Source organism: Triturus cristatus, chromosome 3_1, assembly GCF_964204655.1.
Source record: "Triturus cristatus chromosome 3_1, aTriCri1.1, whole genome shotgun sequence".
NCBI classification, from domain to species: domain Eukaryota; kingdom Metazoa; phylum Chordata; class Amphibia; order Caudata; family Salamandridae; genus Triturus; species Triturus cristatus.
Genome location: NC_140583.1, coordinates 755,527,224 through 755,540,911, shown reverse-complemented (window position 1 = coordinate 755,540,911; position 13,688 = coordinate 755,527,224). Strand labels below are relative to the sequence as shown.

The 13,688-nt window shown below is 41.5% G+C and overlaps 1 protein-coding gene across 2 annotated transcripts in view; it reads left to right on the top strand.

The window, feature by feature from the left end:
* LOC146860929 (uncharacterized) overlaps positions 1–13,688 on the top strand; it is an 80,159-nt gene that overhangs the window by 13,035 nt on the left and 53,436 nt on the right. Inside the window, exons 6-10 of one of the 2 annotated variants that reach the window (XM_085644909.1) lie at positions 1,962–2,049; positions 2,548–2,654; positions 3,463–3,679; positions 12,487–12,612; positions 13,385–13,502. In XM_085644909.1, coding sequence (XP_085501035.1) covers positions 1,962–2,049; positions 2,548–2,654; positions 3,463–3,679; positions 12,487–12,612; positions 13,385–13,502 — 656 coding nt within the window. Of the gene's footprint in view, positions 1–1,961; positions 2,050–2,547; positions 2,655–3,459; positions 3,680–12,486; positions 12,613–13,384; positions 13,503–13,688 lie in introns of both variants that reach the window. The other variant, XM_085644908.1, reaches the window with a different exon arrangement.

Here is a 13,688-nt window from a genome sequence, read left to right as displayed (position 1 = left end):
GTAGAGGAACAGAAACTGTTCTCTCCCAAGCCGCATCAGCCCAACCTGCAGTACCTCATGATAGTCTAGTGTTGGCAGCTGGAAAGTACTCGCTCATGGCATTTCTTTTCTTCATTTGTGAGAATAACACAGGCCCTGTCAATGCATCTCCCTGCTAATGTGCCACCTTTGCTTTAGTCTAACAATGCTCACTACAGCATAAGCACCAGGGTGTCTTGGCCCGTTTACCATAGTAAACCAGAGCTGCCCACACCGTCTAATGCATGGGTACTCGCAAACAATTTCCCTGGCGCCACAAAGTTTGGTTTGGGATGTGACCGAGGGCCGCATTGATGCTAGCATGGTGGCAGTCATGAATGAAGCAGGCATTTGGCAGAGGTTCTGGCAGTATGGTGAGTGTCGAGGGAGCAAAGCATATACATCTAGTGGCTGAATTGCATAATATGAAACCAGAAAACCTGGGATTAATCCCGGATTCCCCACTTTACCAAATTGTGTGATCCTAGGCATTTGTTTTATTTAACTTTTCCTACTTTTACTTCATTATCACATACAGGAGAACCTCAAAATCAGGGCCGGGGTGGCCAAAGCAGGCATCAGGCGTTTGCCCAGAGGGCTGGAAGGGTGGGGGCTGCTTTTGGAGTGGTGGGGGCCAGTTTTGTTACTGGGCTATGCTTTTGCAGTGATGCTGCAATATCACCCCTCAGTAACAAAAGCAGCGGTGCTGGGGGCTGGTTTGGTTAAGCAGCAGTGCTTAGTGCTTGCCCCCCCCCTCTTAGGGGGACGGGGTGGGAGAGTCAAACAAAATTGCGAGGGTTGCTTTGGGTTCTCTGTTCGGCCCTGCTAAAAATGCATGACTTCAAGCTCTGCGCCGTGTAAAACCTTCTCCTGTGTTTAATTTAATAAAGTATAATGTTGTTTACGTATAATAGGCACTCAGGCCACCCAAAGAGTGCACATAACAACTGACTTGCCTCTTAGTTCTCTATTGGCATTATTTTCAGGGTGGGGGGGAAGAATGAATGTTTCAGAATTTTTGTTCGAAAACTATCACTTAAAAAGAAAATACTTCTCAATGCACTGATATAATCTGATGTATTAAAGTGAAACGGTTCTGCATGTTAATAAAAGACACTTTTTTATTTTTGAAGAGACCTTATCAAACTTTTACGTTTTTGCTGCAAGATATCTTTTAAAAAATGAAGGTCTTCCTAAAGTTAAGCAGTGCAGGACATACTAGTTACTTCCTTTCTTTAACTTAAATTGACGCTTAAATAAAGCTTGACTGTTTATTTATCGTAATGCTGAGTCAAGTAAACAGCAGCCCAGTGCTACTGTTGACCAGGGGGCCGCATGTAAAGCTCCGGAGGTCTGCTTGCAGTCCCTGGGCCGTACTTTGAGTATCACAGAGCTAATGCACTGTTGAAAAGAACACCGACGAAGCAGGAAAATCCCAAGTTTCCATTTTGCAGTAAATTTGTTTAGAACTAGGAGAGCTGCCTTGTGCTCCTGTTTGGGTTGATGAATGTCGCTTGGTCTTCCAAAGCATGATCTCAAATGTGGCCCATATGTCCCCTTGTTCGGCCATCATACTACTGGCCTTAGCATTTCATGTATGGTGAAAGAGAACAATCAAAGATTGATAGGAAACTACAGAGGAAGGATCAGCCAAACACAAGACATGTACTGTCGATGCCTTCGTGGTGCCTCCAGTCGTACCAGTAAAAGCCAATGCAAGTTTCAACCCGTGAATGAGCTCCATCAAACTGTAAATAAATAAGCACAAATCATCGAATGCTGTTTCCTCAAAGTTTCTTATATTACCATTGAGCATTGTGGTGGATCATGCAGCAGCAAAAGTCCTCGGTCATTGCAGCCCAATGTTTCTAACAACGAATACATATCTTTTTTCTGATAAACAACACACAAGATGAACCTACAACTTTCTCTCTTCTTTGTAGGTGGAGCTAGGTGCAAACTATGCCAACACAACCTGTGGGCTCTGCGGAAACTTCAATGACATTCCAAAGGACGAGTTCCTTGTAAATGGTAAGGATGAGAAACAATTTACTTTCCTCCAGTCCTGGAGGGAAAATCAAATGCTTGGTCCTCTTAGGAAGTTCACAGAATGGTGTGATTTGTACTACTAGTATTCAAAACTGGACGATGCTGGAATCTAGATTATCTAGATTGGATTACATTAAACTGCAATCTTAAATCTTTATTCTCATTGAATGAGATCAGCCTGGACTAAAAGTCGAAGCTCTGGATAATGATCCAAGTATAAATATGCCCATCAAGGGACAGATTTGTAATTTTATTCCATGGAGAACACCTCCGGCATTGAACAACCCGAAAGTTAGCCTTAACAACAAAGTGTATATTAGAATGCTTGCCCTCTGTGTTTGTGTGTGGCTGTTTGAAGACCAATCACATGATTTTATTGTATCATAGGAGAACAAAATGAGCCATGGGTATCATGGCGGGAGTGATAAATGTATTACTGCAATGGAGACACTAAACCATTTACCACATTTCTTTTTGCAGGATTCGAGATGACCCCCCAACAGTATGGGAACTTTCACAAGCTGAACGACCCAACAGAGGAGTGTGAAGATATGATCATTGAGCCTCTCAACAACTGCACCGGTCACGTAAGTGTGAAGCATTGCTCCCAAAGCGTTTTTTTCCTAGCACCTTTGCAGCACAAGTGAAAAACGCACATGTATGCCTAGCGGTAATGTTCTTGTCTCAGATGCAGACCTAAACGTACTTTAAAATCATCCATGGGTCAACCATATATAGCTTGCACCGATGCACCAGTTTTTCATGGCAATTACCAATAACGATAACCTTGTCTTCTGGCAGAAGTGCATTTAAGAGCCCTTGGAAACTGAACCCCTGAAGTTTCCTTCCAAATCTCCATTGTATGAGTTTTTCATGACTAAGAGCCTGATTTAGATCTTAGCGGATGGGGTACTCTGTCACTACGGTGACATTGGATATAATGGAATTCATATTTTGGCAGACGGGATATCCATCACCGTTGTGACGGAGTGACATATTTTCAAAGATCTAAATCAGAACGTAAGTTATCCAGGCTGAACCAATACGGCACATCCTAGAGGCCATCTCCAACACAATGTCATGTTTTGAGGACTGACTCGGAATCCATGTCCGGTTTCCAAGCCTACAGACTAAAGAGTTCATCGTTCACACAGTCAGACTTGGAGATGGGCTCTGCACATACTGGATCTTGGCGTAGAATGCATTTTGCCTCACGGTGCTACTTACATGTTCCAATCCAGAGGCCAATGACGAGCATGCCTGCTGCTTTCACATCCTGCCTCATTTAGAAGTACAGTAAAAGAGCTGCAGTTTATCAGTGTGCTCCAGACGCATGAGGAGGTGTCAACACTATCCATGCTGTTTCACAATTTCTACTCCATTTTGCCTCAGCAGGTCGAGTATTGTGAATCCATCCTGACTTCCAGTGCCTTCGCTGACTGCAACGCTGCCATCCATGTCCAACCATACGTTGAGGCTTGTGCACAGGACCTGTGCCGCTGCAATAACGAGTCGCAGTCCTTCTGCCTGTGCAACACCTTCGCCGAGTATTCCCGGCAGTGCTCCCATACTGGCAGCAAGCCTTTGAACTGGAGGAAACCAGATCTATGCCGTAAGTGTTTACTGACCAAGGTATTTCCGAATCTGTAACCTCATGCTTTCATGGAACGGCTTGCCTATCCCCCTAAGAGCACCTGGAGCAGTGGCTTATTCAGGCTCTCTGACCTCCTGAGATGAAACACTGTTTCAACAGCCCTGGGTCTAAATAGCACCAAAAGGCTCTCACATAAGGCGCTTTAGGGTTGCATTAGTGGATATTTCCTTTGTGAAAGGACTGACCTGAAAGACACTGGTAAGAGTAAAATGTTCAGGTTAGGAGTGCAATATTTCTCTGCATACAACTAGACTCCTCCTGGGCCCGTAGATGGTTGAACATGAGTGTCCCACAGAGAAGTAGGTGGCTCTCCTGGATGGGCCTTGCTGTTAGCAAGCAGGCAGTAGGCATGTAATTGTCCAGCCAGCTGAGGAGAAGCGCCTGGCCTCTGTCTCCCCAGATAATGTTTTGGCAAGGGAGTCAGCATCACGTTGTAGATCAATGAAGCAATGTAATGTAGAATGACGTAGATGATTAGGCCTGGTATAGCGAACCTTTTCTATATTGGATTGAGATATAAACATAGTCTTGTAGCACATCTAAGACTACTGAGCTGAGTCAGAGACAGGCAGGATGCATACGATAGCGTCCTGCAAGAGGTCACTAGGGCCTGATCAGATGTGTCTCTAGAAGTGTTTTTTTGGGCAGGGCAAAAACTGGGCCACAGATGAAATTGGTGGGGCCACTTACAAAGTGCTAACTTAAAGACTTAAAGACTGTGTGAGCACACACACACGTCCTGATTTCCACAGTTGACTTCCAGGTTTGATGCACAGTTACGTATATATGTATATATATATATATATATATATATATATATATATATATATATATATATATATATATATATATATATATATATATATATATATATATACACTTAAAAAACCATAGGTTTCACACATGTTATAGTTAGCTGGACATTTCACTCGTAAAAAACCAATGAAATTCCCCCGTTATAGTTAGTTCAGATAACTATAACTCGCGCGCCCGCAATCCACTGCTCATGACGTCACATATTACATCACTCATGACATGGTCAGTGGCATCACTCATGACATCACTGATGACATCATCCTTGTGATAGAGTGGCGGTCGCGCAAGTTATAGTTATCTGAACTAACTATAACGGGGGAATTTCATTGGTTTTTTTATGAGTGAAATGTCCAGCTAACTATAACATGTGTGAAACCTATGGTTTTTTAAGTGAATTTGCAAGGTTTTTTAAATGCTAATTCCTAACTATAACGTGTGTGAAACCTATGTCTTTTTTTGTGAATTTGTAAGGTTTTTTAAACGCTAAGTTATGTATGTATTATTATATTTTTTATATATTTATTTTACAATAAACTACCTATGTATATAGTTATAGATTGACTGTATCCTGTAATATGGAATGGCTCGTTTAAAATGTTTTTTTTTTTAAGGTTTTTCACCGTGCGCGCACCCCGCGAATTTTTGAAAAAAAAATAAAATGTTTTTTTCACCCTTCGGGGTCCTTCAGAGACCCCCTGACAAAGGCTAGGGGGTCAGGAACTCTCTACCCTGCCCCCTTTTCACGTTCTCCACCTTTCTTTTTCACTGTCACACACCAAACACACAAAATGGCGGCCGACACTTCCTGATTTCGACCGATTCGAATGTTGACTGACATGTAACCACCAATCAGAATTGCGCTCGCGCACGTTAGGGTGCGCGCTTATAGATATTTATGTACTTTTAAATGCAATTTTCTCAGGAACTACTGAACAGATTGACACCATATATGCAAAAGGCACATGCCTGACCTGAGGACTACCTCTTTGCCAAATTTCAAGTAATTCTGTTCAGCCGTTCGGGCTGTACCTTCGACTAAAGGTCCTATGGGAAAATGCATGGGGAAAACACCTTTTGGGACCCCCCTTTTTTCTCAGCCCCCGCTTGACAAATCACCCCGAGACTTTCAGGGTAGGAGCTGAGCGGAGCGCCCCATTAGTTTTGAAAATTTCCCGAGGATTCGTCAACCGGCGCCAAAGTTATAAAAAATAGAATTTTCAGATTTCCTATGGAAACACGGTCCTAACTATAACTATCTACTGGCGACCGCCAGTAGATTATATATATATATATATATATATATATATATATATATATATATATATATATATGTATATATATATATATATATATTATATATACGTATACTCCATCACTCCTCAGCTTTCTCTGTAAAGACGGAGACGGACCACAGACTGCTGCTTAAATGTTTTTATTGCCCGCGTCGACTGTCCCTGTAATTTTGTACTAATGGTGAAACAATAAATGTTTAGAAAGTCTAGCCTTGCGGTGCCGCTTGTTCTTTACTGAATTGAGACTTAGTGGTGAGAACAAATTCAAACATACATATATATATGTATACATCCACCTCATTAAGTTTCGCTTAGAAAACCCAAGCCACTTGCAATGGCGGGCCACGGCGGGAAAGCGACTCCCAATATCCAGAAACAATCGTTACCACGTTTTCACAAGAACGATGCCATGGCCACAAAACTTCATCTCAGCGTGCTTTTATTTCAACGGTCTTGTCACTCTACGCGTTTCGGAGAACACCTCCTTGTTCACGAGTAAGAGCGTTGTGTAAGACAACTTCATTTAACATAGTCATGTGACACCCAAATAATAAACAGTGAAAACAGATTCTCCGTATACATGGGTTTCTCAGAGCTAGGAAAACAGACGTTTCAAAACATTATTGTGCAACAGTTGCAAGTGCAAACAAGGGGGAGCTCATCAAGGTGCTCAAATTGTTCGTATAATTTTAAAGCAACAGCATAAAATTAAATGCATCTCTACCAATAGCCCTGTCTTTTCATATGGGCGTAAGGAATTAAACGTTTACCAGAGCATTTCACATATGAGATATTATCTCATAATTATAATTGGAAGACTCAGTGTAAATTATTTTAGCATGAGCGATCAAGGAATAAGCATTTTAAACTCAAAATGTCAGTTCTGCCCAAGTGGGCCAGCAATTTTTTAACTCAGAATAATCAGTAAAAAGTGCACCAAAAGTATATATTTGAATCAAATCAGTGATAGCAAATCACGCCCCAGTGGGCATACAAATCAATATTATCTTGTCTACGGTGCAACAAAAAGTTTCAAAAGAAAATATGTGCTGGAATAGTCAAAAAACCGTAACTTCCTCACTCAGTAAATTTCTTCTCTTCCTCATTCGTATCCACACTCTATGCACTTAACAAGAATCAATCAGGTCGTATCCCACTCTCTGTTTGAACCACATTAGAGACCTGTGAAACATAATCAAAATAAGGTGCGATTATTAAGAGAAAGTTTTTTTTGTTGTTTACATTTGCTAAATTTCAAGTAAAAGGGAATGAGCGTTAAAAACAATTAAAAACAATTAATCGTCTAGTCTATGGACAGTGGAGTTCTATGTTGATCAGAATTGCAATACAGAACATAAATCTAATGACTAACCCAAATTAACTGATAACCCTTCATCACCATTATGCCCTGCTGGTTGCATTGTATGATATTTTATAATCATTCTGGACTCAAGTCGTCTAAGTTCTTGAAATCTATCACCCCCTCTCTCTCTCACGGGGATATTGTCAAGAACACAGAAGGACAGTTTAGAATTGTTCTGATTATGGCAGGCCGTGAAATGTCTAGCAATAGGATATTGCGTGTCGTTGTTTTTGATAGCCCTCAGATGTTCCAGTACACGTTTTTTTGCCTTGTGTATAGTACTCCCTATATAGTATTAGTCAAAGGGACATCTGAGGGCATAAAAGACATACTCAGTATTGCATGTGTAATGTCTCAAGATTTTAAAGGGTTTCATTTGGTGCGACAGTCTGACTTCTTTACAGTTAGTGCTGTATTTACAGGCTTTACACTTCCCACAAGTGTAAAACCCCTGTATTGTGCTTGTTTTAGCATTGGTAGTCATCAAAGTTCTACAAACACTATCTTTAAGGGACTTGGATTTGCGATAAGTGATTTGAGGATACTCTTCTATACATTTGACTAGATCTTTGTCAAGTTTCAAAATTTCCCAGTATTTTTTAAGTACAGTTTTGACCTCAAAAGATCTAGTATGGAAAGTCGTAATGAATCGTACATTAGTGGTCTGTTCATTGGTTTGTGTTTTCTGTTCAGGTTTATTATTGAATAGCTCATTTCTTTCTCGTTTATCAACTTCATTGCATGCCTCATTGAAGCAAGTTTTGCTATAACCTCCTATTTTAAAACGTTCACACATAACCAACTTTTCTTTTTCATACTCATTAGTTGTGCTGCAGTTACGTTTTGCTCTAAGAAGCTCTCCAAGAGGGATACTGTTGATCAAACTTCTCGGATGACAGCTATCAGCGTGTAGCAAACTATTTCCTGCAGTCACTTTTCTAAAGAGTGCAGTGGAAAGTTTGTTGTTGTCAATTTTGACATTTTGATCCAAAAATGCAATACTTTCAGCATTGATATGACTAGTGAAAGTAAGGTTTAGAGTATTCTCATTGAGTGACTCAACAAACTTACTGGCTTCTTCAATGCTACCTCCCCAGACGCAAAAAATGTTGTCTATATATCTCATCCAGCTTTTCACATTGGTGTTGTACTGGTCCATGTTGCTGACTACTTGCTCCTCCCACCAGCCCAGGTACAAACCTGCAAAGCTGGGGGCGAAGCAAGTACCCATCGCAGTCCCCAGGGTTTGACGGTAAATTTGGCCATCAAAGAGAAAGAAATTTTGTGTCAAACAAGTTAAAATCATATCTAATATCATTTCAGTGTGAAATAGCAATGACAGTGACCTGTGTCTTAAAAAGTACCTACAAGCTTGGATACCTAGATCATGGGGGATGCTGGTGTATAAACTATTGACGTCCAAGCTCATAAGTAACCAGCCTGGCTGCCAATTGATTGTCTCAAGCTTCTGTAGAAAATGTCCTGAATCTTTTAGGTAAGATGGAAGAGATTGTACCAGAGGTTGTAGATAATGGTCGACGTACCTAGAAGTATTCTCCAAACATCTACCCCTGGAGGATACGATTGGTCTTCCGGGGGGATTTATTTTATCTTTATGCAGTTTGGGTAAAAGGTAGAGAGCAGGTATTTTGGGGTGCTTGCATTTGAGAAAATTAAACTCCTCTTGTTCCAATAAACCTCGATCTTTCCACTCATTCAAATTGTCCTGGTGACTTTTATTGGCTGCATCAAATTTGATTTTACTACTTTTTTCATATCTAGTCACATCTTGTACCTGATTCAATCCTTCCCTTAGGTATGCTTCTCTTGATAATACTACCACATTACCCCCTTTGTCGGATTTTTTTATCACTATATTGGTGTCATTTTTAAGCATCAATATTGCATCTTTCTGTGATCTGGTTAGATTATTTTTAGCACAATTTCTTTTCTTAGATAGTTTCACAAACTCTTTGACCACTCCTTTTTCAAACATATCAATAGTTTCATTGGTTATTTGGGGTAAAAACATTGATTTAGGTCTTAGGCCACCATCGTGATTGAGGTCTAATCTAATGTTCTCATTAATCAAATTGAGGTTGGGATCTTGATTAGTCTCTAGATCCCCAGCTAGATCATGCAACATATGGAGCATATTGATATCTTCAATTTGTATTTTGCTCAACATTTCAGCATTATTTACAACAGGCTCTTTTACTTTAGTTGCAAACCATTTTTTCAATTTAAGTTTACGAGTATATTGAAACAGATCTATTCTGCTCTGTGTATAGTCAAAATTAGCTGAGGGGCAAAATGAGAGACCAAAAGCTAATACCTCAATTTCTGTATCACTGAGTTCACCTGTCGATAAATTCACCACAGTTTTAATGTCTCTCATTTTTGTTGTTTCTTTTGTCCCCTTGTTCTGGTTCCCACTGGACTTGTGATTTTCTCCCGTAATGAGCCGCTTGATCTTGCGTCTCCTCTGCCTCTTCTTCCACGACCTCTTGACCCGCTGGCATTTACTTTGCTCTGTATTGCCATTCTTCCTTGGGCCATCATGGAAAATTCTTTTAAAATTAGTTCTTTTGGTCCTAGTTTAGTTGGGCTCTTCGTCATCTCTGTGGTACTTGCTATGCTTGTTGTAGCTATTTGTGGATCGTCGATCGAGAATTCACAGACATTCGGGGTTACATCATGCGTGACTTCTTTAATGTTAGGGATACTGCGTAGGTGGTCATATCTCTTGGCAAATGTTATTACTTGCCCTCTTTCATAATTCACCTGATCCCGCAAGTATTTCCTTAGTTTTTTCTCTTTTATTTCATTTTCAATTTTGTCAAGCTTCTGTTCCATTTTACTCATATCATTCTCGAATTCCTCTTTTTCACAAATCAATTTAAGTTTGGTTGTGATTTCATCAATTTCAGTTGTGATTCTCGCACATTCTTTTTCTGCGTACTTAATTAACAACTGTAACATCACCGTGGAACATTGATGGCTATTAGTCGCCCATTCATCCACTAAATCAGGATCCGGGTCATTAAAGGTGGGCGTAATGAAAATCCTCAGACCTCTTGGTATACGTCCCGCTTCTACATATTTACGAAGCGTTGTGGCTTCCCACCATTTGTTTTGTTCGAGCTTAAGCAATTTCCACAATTTGTTCCAAAGTCCTTTTTTGTTTGTAGTTACATTGTCACCTGTGTCGTTGGTTACAGATTGCTCATCGGACAGCAGACCCGACTGTCTGTCAAACATTTTACTCGCTGCCTCATTCCTTTTCTCATTTCTCGACATGGCCATTGTTGATTTTAAAGATTCGTTTTGGCGCGATTTGAGCGCCCTCGCTGAGATGAAACAAAGGACCGAGTGCTTACCTTCGTCCTTTGTATCCACTTGCCCTTTGTTTGCGCATCGACAAACAGCGGTTGTTGAAAAATAGAGAACCATGCACTGCTCACTCACCAATGGCGGCTTCTTAGCGGTTCCACAACTCCCCGTCACTTCGGGAATCACTTCCGCGCTAGCCTTCACCTTTCGGAGCTATGCATGTAGTGTTCATGTGCCGGTTAAGGGCGGGCAGGGGTTAATCCAAATTTAGATCCACCTCATTAAGTTTCGCTTAGAAAACCCAAGCCACTTGCAATGGCGGGCCACGGCGGGAAAGCGACTCCCAATATCCAGAAACAATCGTTACCACGTTTTCACAAGAACGATGCCATGGCCACAAAACTTCATCTCAGCGTGCTTTTATTTCAACGGTCTTGTCACTCTACGCGTTTCGGAGAACACCTCCTTGTTCACGAGTAAGAGCGTTGTGTAAGACAACTTCATTTAACATAGTCATGTGACACCCAAATAATAAACAGTGAAAACAGATTCTCCGTATACATGGGTTTCTCAGAGCTAGGAAAACAGATGTTTCAAAACATTATTGTGCAACAGTTGCAAGTGCAAACAAGGGGAGCTCATCAAGGTGCTCAAATTGTTCGCATAATTTTAAAGCAACAGCATAAAATAAATGCATCTCTACCAATAGCCCTGTCTTTTCATATGGGCGTAAGGAATTAAATGTTTACCAGAGCATTTCACATATGAGATATTATCTCATAATTATAATTGGAAGACTCAGTGTAAATTATTTTAGCATGAGCGATCAAGGAATAAGCATTTTAAACTCAAAATGTCAGTTCTGCCCAAGTGGGCCAGCAATTTTTTAACTCAGATTAATCAGTAAAAAGTGCACCGAAAGTATATATGTGAATCAAATCAGTGATAGCAAATCATATGTATATATATATATATATATTTATAAATATGCATATATATATGTGCATGTTTCCTTAAATTGTTTAAATCTAGCACTGAATATTATATCGTTTGTATAGATGTGTATACATCTAGACATAAAGAAGCACAGGTGCAAACAAAGTCGTATCTAATCATTTTAAGCAAATGTGGGCTAGTTGGGCAAACTGTGTGTTTGACAAATTGTGTGTGCAAAAGTACCGTACCTTTTTTTTAATGTATCGAATGTCAGCAAATCTGGCAGCATCAGTGATGGGGCCGAAGGGGGATAGACCAAATGGAGCTGGGGACCAGCCCCGGCTACCTGCTATATTCATCCCTTACACCCCACAGGTGCCACTGGGCCTGGCATGGTGTGTATATGATTTGATATCATCCAGGGACCCTCGTTGGATTTACTCATGCTGATATGGATACTGAGCATGCTCAGCAATAAGGTATTTAGTATTCCAGTCCAGTGATTGTTAAGTTTGTATGATGGTTTATATGTTCCAAAGCAAGAGAGGACCAAACTGTCTTCTAGTACCGCTCTTTCCACGTAAGATAACCAGAAAAGAGCAGCGCACATACCTGACATGTAGCACCGCGGGATTCCATGAGCTCAGACACCAAGCAGTCTCCCAGTTCACACCCCAAACTTAACAAATCCCAGATGTTCCTAATTAGATGGGCCACTGTGCCTTGCACTGTGATGCTTATTGTGACTCCTCAGGGTCAGCAGCGGATAACAAGGGCTCTGCCAGGGTAGCATTTCAGCCCTCTCAATGAAGGACGAGCAAGTTTATCTTCATGGGCTTAGAGAACCCCTAAATACCACTGTTTTAGGTGTTGTGTGATACAATTGCATTAAATTATCCCGTTGGGTGACAGGAGCTTGATTGCAGAGCCAGCACCATGGAGCAGGGGAGGGTGTGAGCCTCGCGCAGTTGGCCACGGTTCTCGTGGATGAAAGAGTTAACATCTCGTTGTGGTTCTCCTCCTAGAAATCACATGCCCCTTCAACATGGACTACGAGGAGTGCGACTTGCCCTGCGTGGACACCTGCAGCAACAACGAGCAGTCTGCGCTCTGCGATGACCACTGCTCCGCCGGCTGTTTCTGCCCCGCAGGTAGGTGATGGTCCACAGAAGTGTGGGTATGTGGAGATGCGCTACACCGGGCTTAGCCCCGCCCTCTCGCCCTTATGCTGCTTTAGTGCTCTTGATGAGCTGAAGTTCTAGGGTTCAGCACACCGGGGTTTTCCGTGACCCTGTTAAGCAATCCCAGCCCGCAAACGCTAGCTCCCCCCGCTGAGGAGACCCACTCCAGAGGGCCTCTGTCTACATCCGAAACAAGCCTCGAAGGCCAGAAGCAGCAGGGAGAGCAGATACAGATACTGCAGAGGACATATTAGTTCTTGCTTCATGGTCGTTTGTACTTCAGTGTAGCTACCCCGGGGCTGGGGCATCCACTCCACATGTTTCTATTTTCAACTTCAGAGATATTGAGATATGACCAAGATGACCCGAATACAAATAAAAGAGAGAGTGGCGAGGATATACTGGGTGAATTAGAATATCAAAATGTTGTATAACAAAGATATACTGCTTCTTCCTCTTCACCGCTTTGTACTGTATACAAACACACACACACACACCCACGCACGCACGCACACACACACACATATACATAAATAAATATATATATATATATATATATATATGTATATATATATATATATATATATATATATATATATACCCATCTAGCTTTAATTTGAGGCTTTTGTAGGCCCAGTTAAGTAGAAAGACGGGACATGGTTTGACATGATAGGAATCCTCTTGGCGCCGTGACATACTCCTCTGTAGGGTCCATCATGTCTTATCTTTTGTCTACGATCAGGAACTGTGTACGATGACATCACCAACTCCGGCTGCATGAAGCAGGAGGACTGCCCTTGCATCTTCAATGGCAAGACATATGCCCTGGGCTCCAATTACACGACGGCCTGTCAGAGATGGTAAATAACCTGCCTTTCCTTTCTCCTGCATGATGTTGGAAGACTACCGGCAAGCTGGCCTCCCAGGCCCTGGTTTTAAATTGGAAAGAGCAATGGGTTACCGGCTAAGCCTTGTTTTCCCCTAGATTTCCAATGTTTCCCTTTCACTGGATCTGGCTCATGCTCCTGAAGCCTTTCTGATCAAGC